This window comes from Megalobrama amblycephala, linkage group LG3, assembly GCF_018812025.1.
Source record: "Megalobrama amblycephala isolate DHTTF-2021 linkage group LG3, ASM1881202v1, whole genome shotgun sequence".
Taxonomy (NCBI): domain Eukaryota; kingdom Metazoa; phylum Chordata; class Actinopteri; order Cypriniformes; family Xenocyprididae; genus Megalobrama; species Megalobrama amblycephala.
The window spans coordinates 13,692,138-13,704,975 of NC_063046.1; the positions used below are offsets into that span (position 1 = coordinate 13,692,138).

The 12,838-nt window shown below is 34.7% G+C and overlaps 1 protein-coding gene across 1 annotated transcript in view; it reads left to right on the forward strand.

Moving 5' to 3' along the window:
• Positions 1 to 12,838, forward strand: part of arrb2b (arrestin, beta 2b) — a 48,539-nt gene that overhangs the window by 28,439 nt on the left and 7,262 nt on the right. The window contains exons 2-9 of the mRNA XM_048184040.1: positions 3,938 to 3,968; positions 4,571 to 4,631; positions 6,891 to 6,935; positions 7,048 to 7,244; positions 8,208 to 8,267; positions 9,719 to 9,786; positions 10,451 to 10,586; positions 10,843 to 10,927. Coding sequence (XP_048039997.1) covers positions 3,938 to 3,968; positions 4,571 to 4,631; positions 6,891 to 6,935; positions 7,048 to 7,244; positions 8,208 to 8,267; positions 9,719 to 9,786; positions 10,451 to 10,586; positions 10,843 to 10,927 — 683 coding nt within the window. The remainder of the gene's footprint in view (positions 1 to 3,937; positions 3,969 to 4,570; positions 4,632 to 6,890; positions 6,936 to 7,047; positions 7,245 to 8,207; positions 8,268 to 9,718; positions 9,787 to 10,450; positions 10,587 to 10,842; positions 10,928 to 12,838) is intronic.

Here is a 12,838-nt window from a genome sequence, read left to right on the forward strand (position 1 = left end):
TATTCTTTTTGGTCCTTAGCTGATCACATGCTTTGAGAGAGAATTGTATTTTTCAGTAAATATGTTAAACAAGTATTTAGGTTATTTAGTGTAGATTGTAATGTTACTTGTAATTTCCAAAAAGAAAATGCATTACTTGTAATGTGGTAAAGGGTTCATTTACACAAAAATGAAATTTGATATCATTTATTCAAAAAAGAATAGCAGCTGCATGAGGTGAAGTGTTCTATATGAGATTAATCAGATATCCTAGATAGCAGATTGCCTAGATATATTGCGTTACTCCCTTAAAAAAGTAACTAATTGCGTTACTTAGTCAATTTTTATGAAAAGTAATGCATTACATTACATTTGTGTTACTTTTTCTCACTTGGGCTGGGCTTGCTTGTTTTTTTTTTTTTTTTAATAACAACAAAAAAAGTTCTATTTTTGGCAAATGTTAAGGTCCTTTCACACCTGTACAGTAGAGGCCGCAACTCGAACAAACTTTTCAGCTGTGCCTCCTTTCTGGATTAAAGAAGAATAGGATACAGGAGAAGAAAGTTCAATACTCTTATTTCTAAATCTAAAGTAATTTTTGCTTATTAGTATGGTTGAATTAAATCATTAAAGGTCAGCAGCAAAGACATTGTTTAATAAAATGAGATTAAGTACATTAAGTATATCTGTGTAATTTAATATAGTTAATTATTACAAGTTTGCATAAAATTCTGAGATTGCATTTCACTGTTTTTATTCATTTTGATGAATACTAATGTTTTCGTGCTAGTGAGATGTGTAAATGCATGTTCACATTTAGTCTAGAACTACAATAACCATCATTCAATGTGCTGAAACATGGGCATAAAGAATTCACAACATTCTATAGTGTTCTCATCGTAGTGTTATGTACATGGCAGATTGGCGCTGCACAACTTCCACTTAGCTGTATTTTAAAGTGATTCCAGGCATTACGGTCACTTTCAAATCCATAGTTTCACTTTATTTCGCAGTCTGGACTGCATGCTGTCCTAACGCTAACCAATCAGACATCAGGAACCACCCAAAATGCCACAATAACCAATCAGAAAAAATGTATATATATATTTTTTAAAGTCACTGCGATCATCGTTTTCATGATCAATTGTCACTGTCACGCCCGAGTACTCAACTACTCGTGCACATCCCTTGTCCAAATTACTCTTAACAACAAAACAGTTTGATCTGTTCTTCAACTTAAGCTGTTGTTTGACTTTTAAAGGCTTAGAATGCAGTGCATGAGTCATATGAACATTTGAACTATCATTTGATATTTTTTTTCTGATAGTGTTATGGTGCCTTTTTTAGCCATGACTAAAAAAGTTTCATTTTGTGTTCCACAGAAGACAGTCATTTGGAACGACAAATGATGACAGAATTTTTCTTTTTTGTGAAAATACTATATTACTTTTATTTGCCTTTTCTTCATGCTCTCTCTCCTCCCTTTATGTTTTAGCAACTCTTTCATGTTTTTTTCTTTGTTTATTTCATATTTTCCCACATTCAGATGAGTCACTGACACCTACAGTCTCTTTTGTGAGCTCTATAACTCTCTTGTTCATTCTCTTTTACTTTCCCTCTTTTTCTGGGCAGCTGCATTTATCCCATTTACTGTTTTATGTTCTTCCTTTGTCAGTCTCCGCCTCAGTCTTTTTCCCTTTCTTTTGTCCAGCTGCTTTCTGTTTGCAGCCTATTTGGTTGGGCTAGTTTTTCATCATTTCTTTCTTACGCTTCTGCCCTTTCTGTCCCTCTTCTCTGTGTCTCTCATTCCCAGGGAAAAGAATTTGTGTGTGTTTGCTCTTGTAACCACAGATAATATTTGAGTAATTACATTGGTTAGCCACATGTGGTCACTGGTTTTCATATTTCCTACGTCTAAGCTTTGTAATACCCCGGATAAGGGAACCAAATGTAACTCTTTAGCACACCTGCTAATGGCAGGTGAATAATTAATAACCAGTAAAATGATTTACTGGGCATTAAAGTGTGTGTATGTTTTTCCCCTAATGTGAGGAATATTCCACATATTTGACACCACATAGAGAAAAATAAAATGCATATAATGTCACTTCCTAATAATTTTATTTTATTATTATCAAAGTTTAAAAAATTATTATCGATTATTATCTTTATTTAATTATTATCAAAGACAACTATTCTTAAAATTCAGTTTAAACTGTTCCTAATAAATTTAGGGTTAGTAAGGCCAACTGGAAACTTGGATACTTGGTGAGCAGCACTGTTGTAACTAGTTTTGCAATTGACACTTGGAGGGTGTTGAATTTGTACCATTAAAGGTGCAATATGTGAGAATTTTGCAGTAAAATATCCAAAAAGCACCAGGCCAGCGTTATATATTTTGTTCACTTGAGTACTTACAATATTCCCAAATGTTTGCTACTATTTGCAGTTTTAACCAAGGCTCCGGGACGTGTGAGGAGTCGCCTGTCAATTGCGTCATACCTGCGTTACCCTCGGTTTCCGTTTTATTTTGTAGAAACCATGGACACACCAAAGACGCTTTAATATATTACGCGTTTTAATAGACAAAGGAACTTTTTTGATATATTTATGGACAAAACTAATTGTTGTTATATAGCTCAACACGTTTAGTCTTATTGTTTAAATCTAATTTTCTTGATTTTTTTTTTTTTTTTTTTTTTTTTTTTTTTTGCGAGTACCATGCTTTACCATGCCTCCGAGAAAAACACTATTTTGTCAAGTAGCTAACATAGCATAATCAGATGCAGCTTTATTTTTAGTAACAGTAATACAGCATTTTCTCCATCATACAAAATATTTTAAAAGTAATTGCATGCTATTTATCAACACAAGCCATCCAGCATTTAATATGATATTCTAAAATCCATCTATCTTACTTTGCAGTGTGCAGCAAGTGTTTCACAGCAGCTGCTTAGTGAACGCACAGAGTAACGTTATAACATTTTCAACACACTCAGATGTATCTAATATGATAAACAGAGCTGTGTTACCTCATACTCATGATTAGAAAAACGGAAGAGGCACCGGCGACTGTGTCATAATAAAAGTTCCACTTCTCGCAGCACGTGAGGCGCAATCGCTCCAGTGGTCTCGTTCAGCTCCCACAACACTCGGTCCTGCTCTGCTTCATACTACAGTAACGTTAGTAATCGCATCCATGAACATGATTTCTTCCTGAGTCCTATCCCAATTCTTTTCCACCGGCAGCTGAGGTGAAGACCACATGTCCCGAGATTCCGCACTCAAACTTGGCGTCATCAAGCTACGCCTTTATTTTGAATAGGTCTCTAGCGACCTCTAGCGGACAGAATTCTTACATACTACACATTTAATGGATTAAAAAAACAACACTAAAAGTGATGCTTCATATTCTATTGAATTCCACAATTCCATTCTATTGAATTCCACACATTTCAGAATTGTATGAATTGGCCTTTTGAATATGAATACATTTCAGAATTGTATGAATTGGCCTTTTGAATACAAAAGATTAAATACAAGTCAACTTTCTGATTATTTGCCATTTGTTTGCCACCTGATGTCACCTGTTGGAGTTGGGGTTCCTTGCCGCTGTCGCCTTTGGCTTGCTTAGTTGGGGACACTTGACATTTGAATGACATTTGATATTCAACAGTGCTTTGATCTGCCTGCATTGACACTATTCTTTAAGAGCTGCTGTGCAGCCAAAATAATGTACCAGTTATCAATGTAAAGCTGCTTTGACACAATCTACATTGTAAAAAGTGCTATATAAATAAAGGTGACTTGACTTGACTTGATTTACTGATCTACAGAAACTTCAATTAACAGCTTTCTACAAAAACAGTAAACTTCAAAAAGACACTGGAACTTGCTAAAGACATTCATATATTCATATATATTTTAATATGATGTTCTTTCTTTTCCCTCATTACAGAGTCTTCAAGAAGTCCAGCCCCAACTGCAAGGTAAGATTCCCCAGAGTGTGTTAGAAGGTGGAAAGTGGGCTCTTCATTGGTCTCTGTGGACCTTTTCCTTTCCTGTATCTCTCCCTCGCTTCTCCTCCCTTATTCTCTATTTGTCTCTCTTGGTGTTCACTTTTAATTGCCTTTTCAAATCTTAAACTCTTTCTTAATATATTTGGTTGTTTGTTTTCTTTCTACTTTTCTTTCTTCCATTGACTATTTCTTTATCAGCGCAGTGTTGGTTATCACAGCATTATTTCCTCTATAATCTCTTTCTCCCGGCTTGTATTCGGGCTATTTCCACCCTGCTGCTGCCTCCTACCTTATCTCTCTATCCCCTCATCTCATCTCTCTGTAATGGAAAGCGTTTTACATGTGGAGGATGTGTGTTTGGAGATCACGCCGTCTAGTAGGGTTGTCTTCAGGAAGGGAGTAGATCATCTAGGGGTCAGTGTGGCATGCTTTAGGCAGTTTGGTAAATTGTTTGTGTGTGCGAGTTCCTTGATAGAGGCACTGTATGCTTTTTACGATATCTCTAGGGTCTTTGTTGTAGCAAGTTTTTGTGGTGTTTTTTCCAAACATGAATCTGGTTTTCCTCTTTCTAGCTCACAGTATACTTGGGGAAGAGGGACTTTGTGGATCATCTAGATCACGTGGACCCTGTAGGTGAGTCAGATGGGAGTTCCCACTCAAAACATCTTGGGAGTTTTTGGTTGAACCAGTCGACTTCCCTCCATGTCTTGGTAACATGTATTAGCTCTTCTTGAAGGATTGCATCTTTGTGGAGGCAGTTGATGTTAATGAACATACACTGTATGTAATGACGTATTTAACACTTTTTTTTTTTTTTTTTTTTTTTTTTTTTTAAACCTACTTGCCTGCTATAATGTTCTAGTAACTATAATGTTACTGGGTGATTTTTGGTTCCTCTTCATATCCCCCATGTTGAGGAAACGTCTCTCACTCCCTGTTGCATGGCAGCCGGTCACAGGAGACTTCATTCTGGGAGATATAGACATTTCACTCATTACGTTTGTGCGGGGAGATTAGCTCTGTCAGGAGTATTACATATTGTAAAGGTAATCTTGTACAAGATAACTCTTATAATGCAGCGTTAATGCTCTCTGTAATTCTATCCAAACCTCTGCGGAGGCTGAAAGAATAAGATATTCGATGCTGTTGAATAGTTTGGGGTCGGTTCGATTTTATTTATTTTATTAATATTTTATGCTCACCAAGGCTGCATTTGTTTGACCAAAATTACAGCAAATCGAGTAATACTGTTTTTTGTGTAGAGATCTATGTTTTATGTTCTAAGTCTTAAAAGTGCAATTTTACATTTTTTGAAGAAAGTGGTCAATTGAGAGCTGTCAGATTAAAAAATTAATCCAATTAATTACATAATATACTAATTAATTCATCATATAAATCACAACTTATATCAATATATATGCTGAGAATAAATGTATGCCCCTAAATAAAGACAAGTGACTCATTAAATAGACTTTACAAAAAGTGGCTTTTGGAGGTTTGTATATTGTTTGTTTTATTGGCTAATCATTGAACAGTTTGTTGTTTGCAGTCCATTTTGCATTTGAGGTTATTTAGGGCCGCTCACACAGAATGTGTTCTTGTGAGAATCTATATTATTTTTTGTAATGACTGATTTATATACACATGCAGACCACAGTTCTTACACGTCATTTTGCACATGTATCTTATTTTTTAAGGCAACAAGTTAAAGGTGCCCTAGATTCAAAATTTGAATTTACCTTGGCATAGTTGGATAACAAGAGTTCAGTACATGGAACAGACATACATTGAGTTTCAAACTCCATTGCTTTTTCTTTCTTATGTAAATCTCATTTGTTTAAAAGACTTCCGGAAAACACGCGGATCTCAACATAACACCGACTTTTACGTAACAGTCGGGGTGTACGCCCCAATATTTGCATATGCCAGCCCATGTTCCCAACATTATGAAAGGCATTAGACAAGGGCAGCCAGTAACGTCTGGATGTACACAGCTGAATCAACAGACTAGGTAAGCAAGAACAACAGCAAAAATGGCAGATGGAGCAATAATAACTGACATGATCCATGATAGCATGATATTTTTAGTGATATTTGTAAATTGTCTTTCTAAATGTTTCGTTAGCATGTTGCTAATGTACTGTTAAATGAGGTTAAATTTACCATCGTTTCTTACTGAATTCACGGAGACAAGAGCCGTCGCTATTTTCATTTTTAAACACTTGCAGTCTGTATAATTCATAAACACAACTTTATTCTTTATAAATCTCTCCAACAGTGTAGCATTAGCCGTTAGCCACAGAGCACAGCCTCAAACTCATAGAGAATCAAATATAAACATCAAAATAAATACTTTACTCACATGATCCGATGTATGCATGCAGCATGCATGACGAACATCTTGTAAAGATCCATTTGAGGGTTATATTAGCTGTGTGAACTTTGTAAATGTGCTGTAATATAATCGAGAGCTTGTGTGGCGAATTAAAGGGGCGGCGCGCTGAAAAAATCAGTGCATAGTTAATGATGCCCCAAAATAGGCAGTTAAAAAAATTAATTTAAAAAAATCTATGGGGTATTTTGAGCTGAAACTTCACAGACACATTCAGGGGACACCTTAGACTTATATTACATCTTGTGAAAAAGCATTCTTGGGCACCTTTAAAGTAGTTCAAATACTGTGCAGACAATGGACTCGCAATAAATAATTAAATGGTTTTGCAAAGGAAAATTCCTTGTTACTAAATGTTTACAGGCCAGTGGTTATGATTAAACATTTTTTTATTGTGTTATTTAAAAAAAAAGTTGTACTAAATTTAATGTGTTAATTTGAAGTCTTCTTTATATACTGGAACTTCTTATTCACTTACTGTATATTTTGTCTGACTTTAGATGGGGTGCTCTTGATTGACCCAGAATACCTAAAAGACAGAAAAGGTAACCCATTGATTTACTGTATCTCCAATTTTCTTGTGTTGCTTGCTATGTATTTTTTTTAAACCATTATTTATTTATCTGTCTCTCTTCTCTTCTGCTCTGATTTTACCAGTTTTTGTGACCCTGACGTGTGCCTTCCGTTATGGCCGTGAAGATCTGGACGTGCTGGGCCTGTCTTTCCGAAAGGATCTCTTCATCTCCAGTTTCCAGGCCTTTCCCCCTCTGCCTGAGGAGCGCAAACCGCTCAGTCGGCTACAGGAGAGACTGCTCAAGAAGCTAGGCCAGAACGCGTACCCCTTCAACTTCACGGTGACTCTTAACTTTTACTTTTTCTTTCACTTATACATTTCAGTGCTTGTAAATTTCAGCTGTACATATGTGTTTTATTCAATGTATAACAAGAATGAAATAAGCTCCGACAGATGCCAACAGACACTGCAGAGATCCGACAAAACCCGACGAAGTGTCTGTTGCCGTCTGTTGGTGGAGTGTGAATTGGCCTTTGCACAGCACAGTAATTAATTATAACTTTACAGACCCAATCAAATTTACTAAAATGTTCCTGTGAAACACTGTTGGGGTGTGTTCACAATTGTCATGTTTGGTTCGATTAAAACGAACCCTGGTGGGATTGCTCTGTTAGTGCGGTTCATTTGAACACGTGTGAATGCTGCCATCCAAACCAAACAAGCGGACCGAGACCGCTGAAAAGATGGGTCTCCGTCTGCTTCCAAACGAACTCTGGTGCGGTACGATGACAGATGAACATAAAACAGACCAAAGACTTGTAAACGAAACAAAAACAGGAAGATGAGACCCTAAAAAGGACCGAATCCTCACGCATATCGGTTTTTCTCGTCATAGTCGCAAGTTTGCCCTTCACAGGCATCAGATGCGCGTCTCCACGCAGCAGATCGTTTGTGTGTGTGACGGAGGGATTCCCGCCGCTGTTTTGACTCCTTTACACATTTTATAAGCTCTTCACGAGTTCCCAGCTGGCCAAAATACTATCATATACAGGCTACGCACACACAACAAGCGCATTTACCTCAGCACACAGCATTGTTTTGGAAGTTCATTAAGTCTTTTGTGTTCGTTGATAAAATCATTGATAAAATCTGACCAAATGAACAAAACGCCATTGACCAAATTGACTAAATGAACTGAATTGCAAGTGTGAACACATCCTTAGATTTTATATTCACTTCACATAAATGATTTTCTTGATTGTGACCAGGTTATTTTGCTAAAGTAGTTTTATTGTTTGAAAAGATTCCTCAGAACCTTCCCTGTTCAGTGACTCTACAGCCCGGGCCAGAGGACACAGGAAAGGTAATGACACTAAGCTGACCTTTTCAAAATCGACTTTGTGTTGACTTGCCAGAAAAACTAATCTGCTTTTTAAAATCACCATGAAATGAAAATTCACATTTTTTTTTTAATGGAACATTGCAGTACAGTATTTATTATAAATCCTTTATCCATGTACAGTATTATTTTTCATTCATGTACCATGTTCATTGTACTCTTGTTATCTTTAATAAAAAAAAAAAACTTCCCCTCCCTCTTGTTACATGTAACGGAATACATGTAACAATGTTATGTAATCAGGATACAAAAATCCAGTAACTGTAATTCGTTACATTTACATCAAAAAACGTAGTAATCGGATTACAGTTACATTTTGAAAAAAGGGGGAATACTATCAGGATTACAATGATTTCATTTAAAACTAAATAAATCATTATTTTGCCATGATAACACCATTTTAAACGCTGCTTGATTATGCATTAGTTCCTGGTTCTGTTGCCAGTAATGACTCACGCAAGTTACCCACTGATGCATGCGCAAATAACACCCATCTACAATCTCAGACGCAGATTTGAATCACTGCTGCTAGTTGAAACGATGCTGGCCACGGGGAAAACACTTTAAATTCATGGACATTTTTCTGCTGTTTTGTTTTCAAAGAAGAAAATACAAACAACATGGTTGTACAGTGCAATCTCTGCCTTCCAGCTACGAAAACGCTTTCTTTATCAAAGGACTAAAAAAATAATCTGTAATACCATACTGTAGCCACTAGATGTCTGTATAGCCCTTTACATATATATATATTCAGGGCTGTGTATTCCCAAGTTGTGTAAATGAGACATGATTGCTTAGTTTAAAAAGGTTTTAAAAGTAACCAAAATGCTAAACATTAAAATGAAAGCAGAACAAACATAAACTGAAATGTTTGATCCGAGCTTGTTCAGTTTAGTTATGATCTGATGTCACTTTTATATTTTTAAGCTCTAAACAACAACAACGATAATAATATTGCAATAGATAATTTATCTGATTTTTAATTTTTTTTTATTGAGACCCATTCGAAAGTACGGAACGTGTAACATTTAAAAACTTGCAGAAATTGAGCAGAAATAATTAAAGTTACATTTAAAAATGCAATTTATCGCGTTATTTCTTTCTTTCTTTTTCTTTCTTTATATATGTGACCTTTGAGTAATCCAAAAGTAATCAGATTACATTACTTTTATATTGTGGTACTTGGATTACGTTACTCAATACTTTTTTTTATGAAGTAATTTGTAACTGTAACGGAATAAATTTTTAAAGTAACCCTCCCAAGATATATAAGATATAGGAAAGAAAAGACTGTAGCAACTTCCATTTCATGACGACTTTAATGACTGACTATTCGACCAAGCTGTCCTTCAGCTATGGGAACTTACACTTATGTGTAACATTGTTTACATTTTTTTTTCTGTATTGACTCATAGGCATGTGGTGTTGACTTTGAAGTCAGGGCATTTTGTGCCAAAACTGTGGATGAGAAGACTCACAAACGGTAAAGTGTCGCTCCTTTCTTTTTTTTTTTTTTTTTTCTTTTTTTTTAAGTGTTTATATACATTGAGTGGCCAGTTGACTTAACAGGTACAACATATTGGAAAAATTATTTACCAGTGCATTGATGTTTGTTAGGATATATACACTACCGTTCAAGGTTTGGGGTCAGTACAATTATTATTATTATTTTTTTTTTTTTTTTTCAGAGAAATTAATAGTTTTACTCAGCAAGGATGCATTAAAAGACTTTTATATTATTGCAGAAAATTTCCATTTCAAATAGATGCAGTTCTTTTGAACTTTTTATTCATCAAAGAATACTGAAAAAAATGTATCACAGTTTCCACAAAAAAATATTAAGCAGCACAACTCCTTTGAACATTTATGATAATAAGAAATGTTTCTTGAGCAGCAAATCAGCATATTAGAATGATTTCTGAAGGATCATGTGACACTGAAGACTGGAGTAATGATGCTGGAAATTCAGTTTTGCCGTCACAGGAATAAATTACATCAAATAAATGATAGACTTCTTTCTACAACATCGAAACATTTTACAGACCCCAAACTTTTGAACAGTAATGTACATCTTTACTCAGAGGGAGAAATGTTCTTTGCAATGACAGTACAGCAGAAGTTATGTCTAACTGGCCTCTTCTTAACAGGAACTCTGTGCGGTTGGTCATTCGTAAGGTACAGTACGCTCCAGAGAAGCCTGGGCCGCAGCCAATGGTGGAGACCACACGCAGCTTCCTTATGTCTGACCGTTCCCTTCACCTCGAGGCCTCACTAGATAAAGAGGTGTGAACATCTACTGCCCTCTGCTTATCCATTTAATAAATTGTCAAGTTTTGATGTCTTTTTACTCAGCTACTCAGAGAGAAATTTCTCTCAGTCAGTTTAATTTTTAACCAGGTTTTCTTTATTTCCTTAGTGTAAATAAAAAATCATGCAAAACAAGTATTATAAAGTATAGGAACAAATATGCAATGTAAGCAAATTATGTTAAACAATGCACAAAAAAAGTAAAGGTATTTGATTTCTTTCTCCTTCTCAGCTCTACTACCATGGTGAACCTATCAGTGTCAACGTTCATGTCACCAACAACTCCACCAAAACAGTTAAACGAGTTAAAATCTCTGGTGAGATGAACATTTAGTCATTTTTATTACATGTATTTACAGGAAATTATACAATGCTTTACAAGCTACAAGCAAAAACACCAAATGTTTTATGTATGTAAATGTTTTAGCCTTTGTGTTTGTTTTTGTGTTTTAGAGTTGCCTTTAAGAATTGCTAACATCAGCTAGCTTTAATACTTTAGCTTTCCTCTTCCCCTTTTCCTTTCCTGTTGCTTTTGTCCTGCATTTGTATCTCGTGCACTCACAGATGTTTACTGCTGATAAATGTTGTTCACTTCACAATGATTCCACTGTTTCATTATTCATTTGTGACAGAATGTAAAAATATCTTTGTAGCTCACAGGTGTTTGTACTGAAATACTGCTTTTTCTGTGCTTTGGTTATAGTTTGTGTATCAAAAGTTAGCATGAAATGGTGCTCACAATCTAATTTACTTCTGTAATGACATTTCTGAGTCAAACCAGATGTTTAATATATATAATAATATTTACTAAATATAGTTACTGGATATTTAAAAAAAATATCAGGTATACTACAGTTCAAAAGTTTGGGATCAATAAGATGTTTTTAATGTTTTTGAAAGAAGTTTCTTACACTCACCAAGGCTGAATTTATTTGATCAGGAATACAGCAATATATTGAAATACTATTACAATTTATTATTATTTAATAAATATATATATATATATATATATATATATATATATATATATATATATATATATATATATATATATAAAATGTGTTTACAGTGTCATATGACCCTTCAGAAATCATTTTAATATGCTTATTTGGTGACAGTGTTGAAAACAGTTGTGCTACTTAATATTTTTGTGGAAACTGTGATGGAATTTGATTTAGAAAACTTTTGTAATGTTATAACTAGGGCTGTCAAATGATTACTCGCGATTAATTGCATACAAAATAAATGTTTGAGTTTGCCTAATATATGTGGGTGTACTGTGTGTAATTATTATGTATATATAAATACACACAAATTAATGTATATATTTAAGAGAAATGTTATTTATGTACAAAATATTTTTATTTATATATAATATAAATTATATATATAAAAAAAAAATAAATACATATACTTGTAAATATTTCTCAAATATATACATGAATGTGTTTGTATTTATATATACATGATAATTACACACAGTACACCCACATATATTAGGCAAACTCAAACTTTTATTTTGTATGCGATTAATCGCGATTAATCGTTTGACAGCCCTATTTATAAATGTCAGTTTAATGTGTACTTGTTGAATAAAAGCATTTATTTCTTTGAAAAAAAAAAAAAAGTCTGAATGATAGTGTATATTATTTTAACTTCATGTTGACTTTAAAGGTACATGAGAATGTGCTTTGCACTTTTCATGCCAAATACCCTTAAAGTTACCCTTGTTAGTAGCTTCAAGTTGGACCATTCTGTGACCATACAGACTTTTACAGTAGCTTCCCTCATTTTAATTGACGGCAAATGCCTTGATCCCTTTATCCCGCTGCTGACAGCCCCATGATGGTCCAATCTTGCCTCATAGTAACTAGTTTTTCAATGCTGGTAGGACGACAAAATTTAGAAATCTTTTGTAATGTTATAAATGTCAGTTTAATGTACACTTGCTGAATAAAAGCATTCATTTCTTTGGGGAAAAAAAAAGTCTTAACCCCAAACTTTTGAACGATAGTGTATATTATTTTAAGTTCATGTTGACTTTAAAGGTACATGAGTATGTGATTGTAACGTGCTTCTATCCTTGTGCAGTTTAGATCTTTTCTCAAGTTCACCCTTCAGGTCCTCTTGTGCTGATGTGTTCATTCTGTAGTTTAGTGTGAATGTCAGCTGTCCTGTCTGTGACTGTCTTGTTTCGTCTATGCTCCCTCCCGACCCTGGTAACCCTG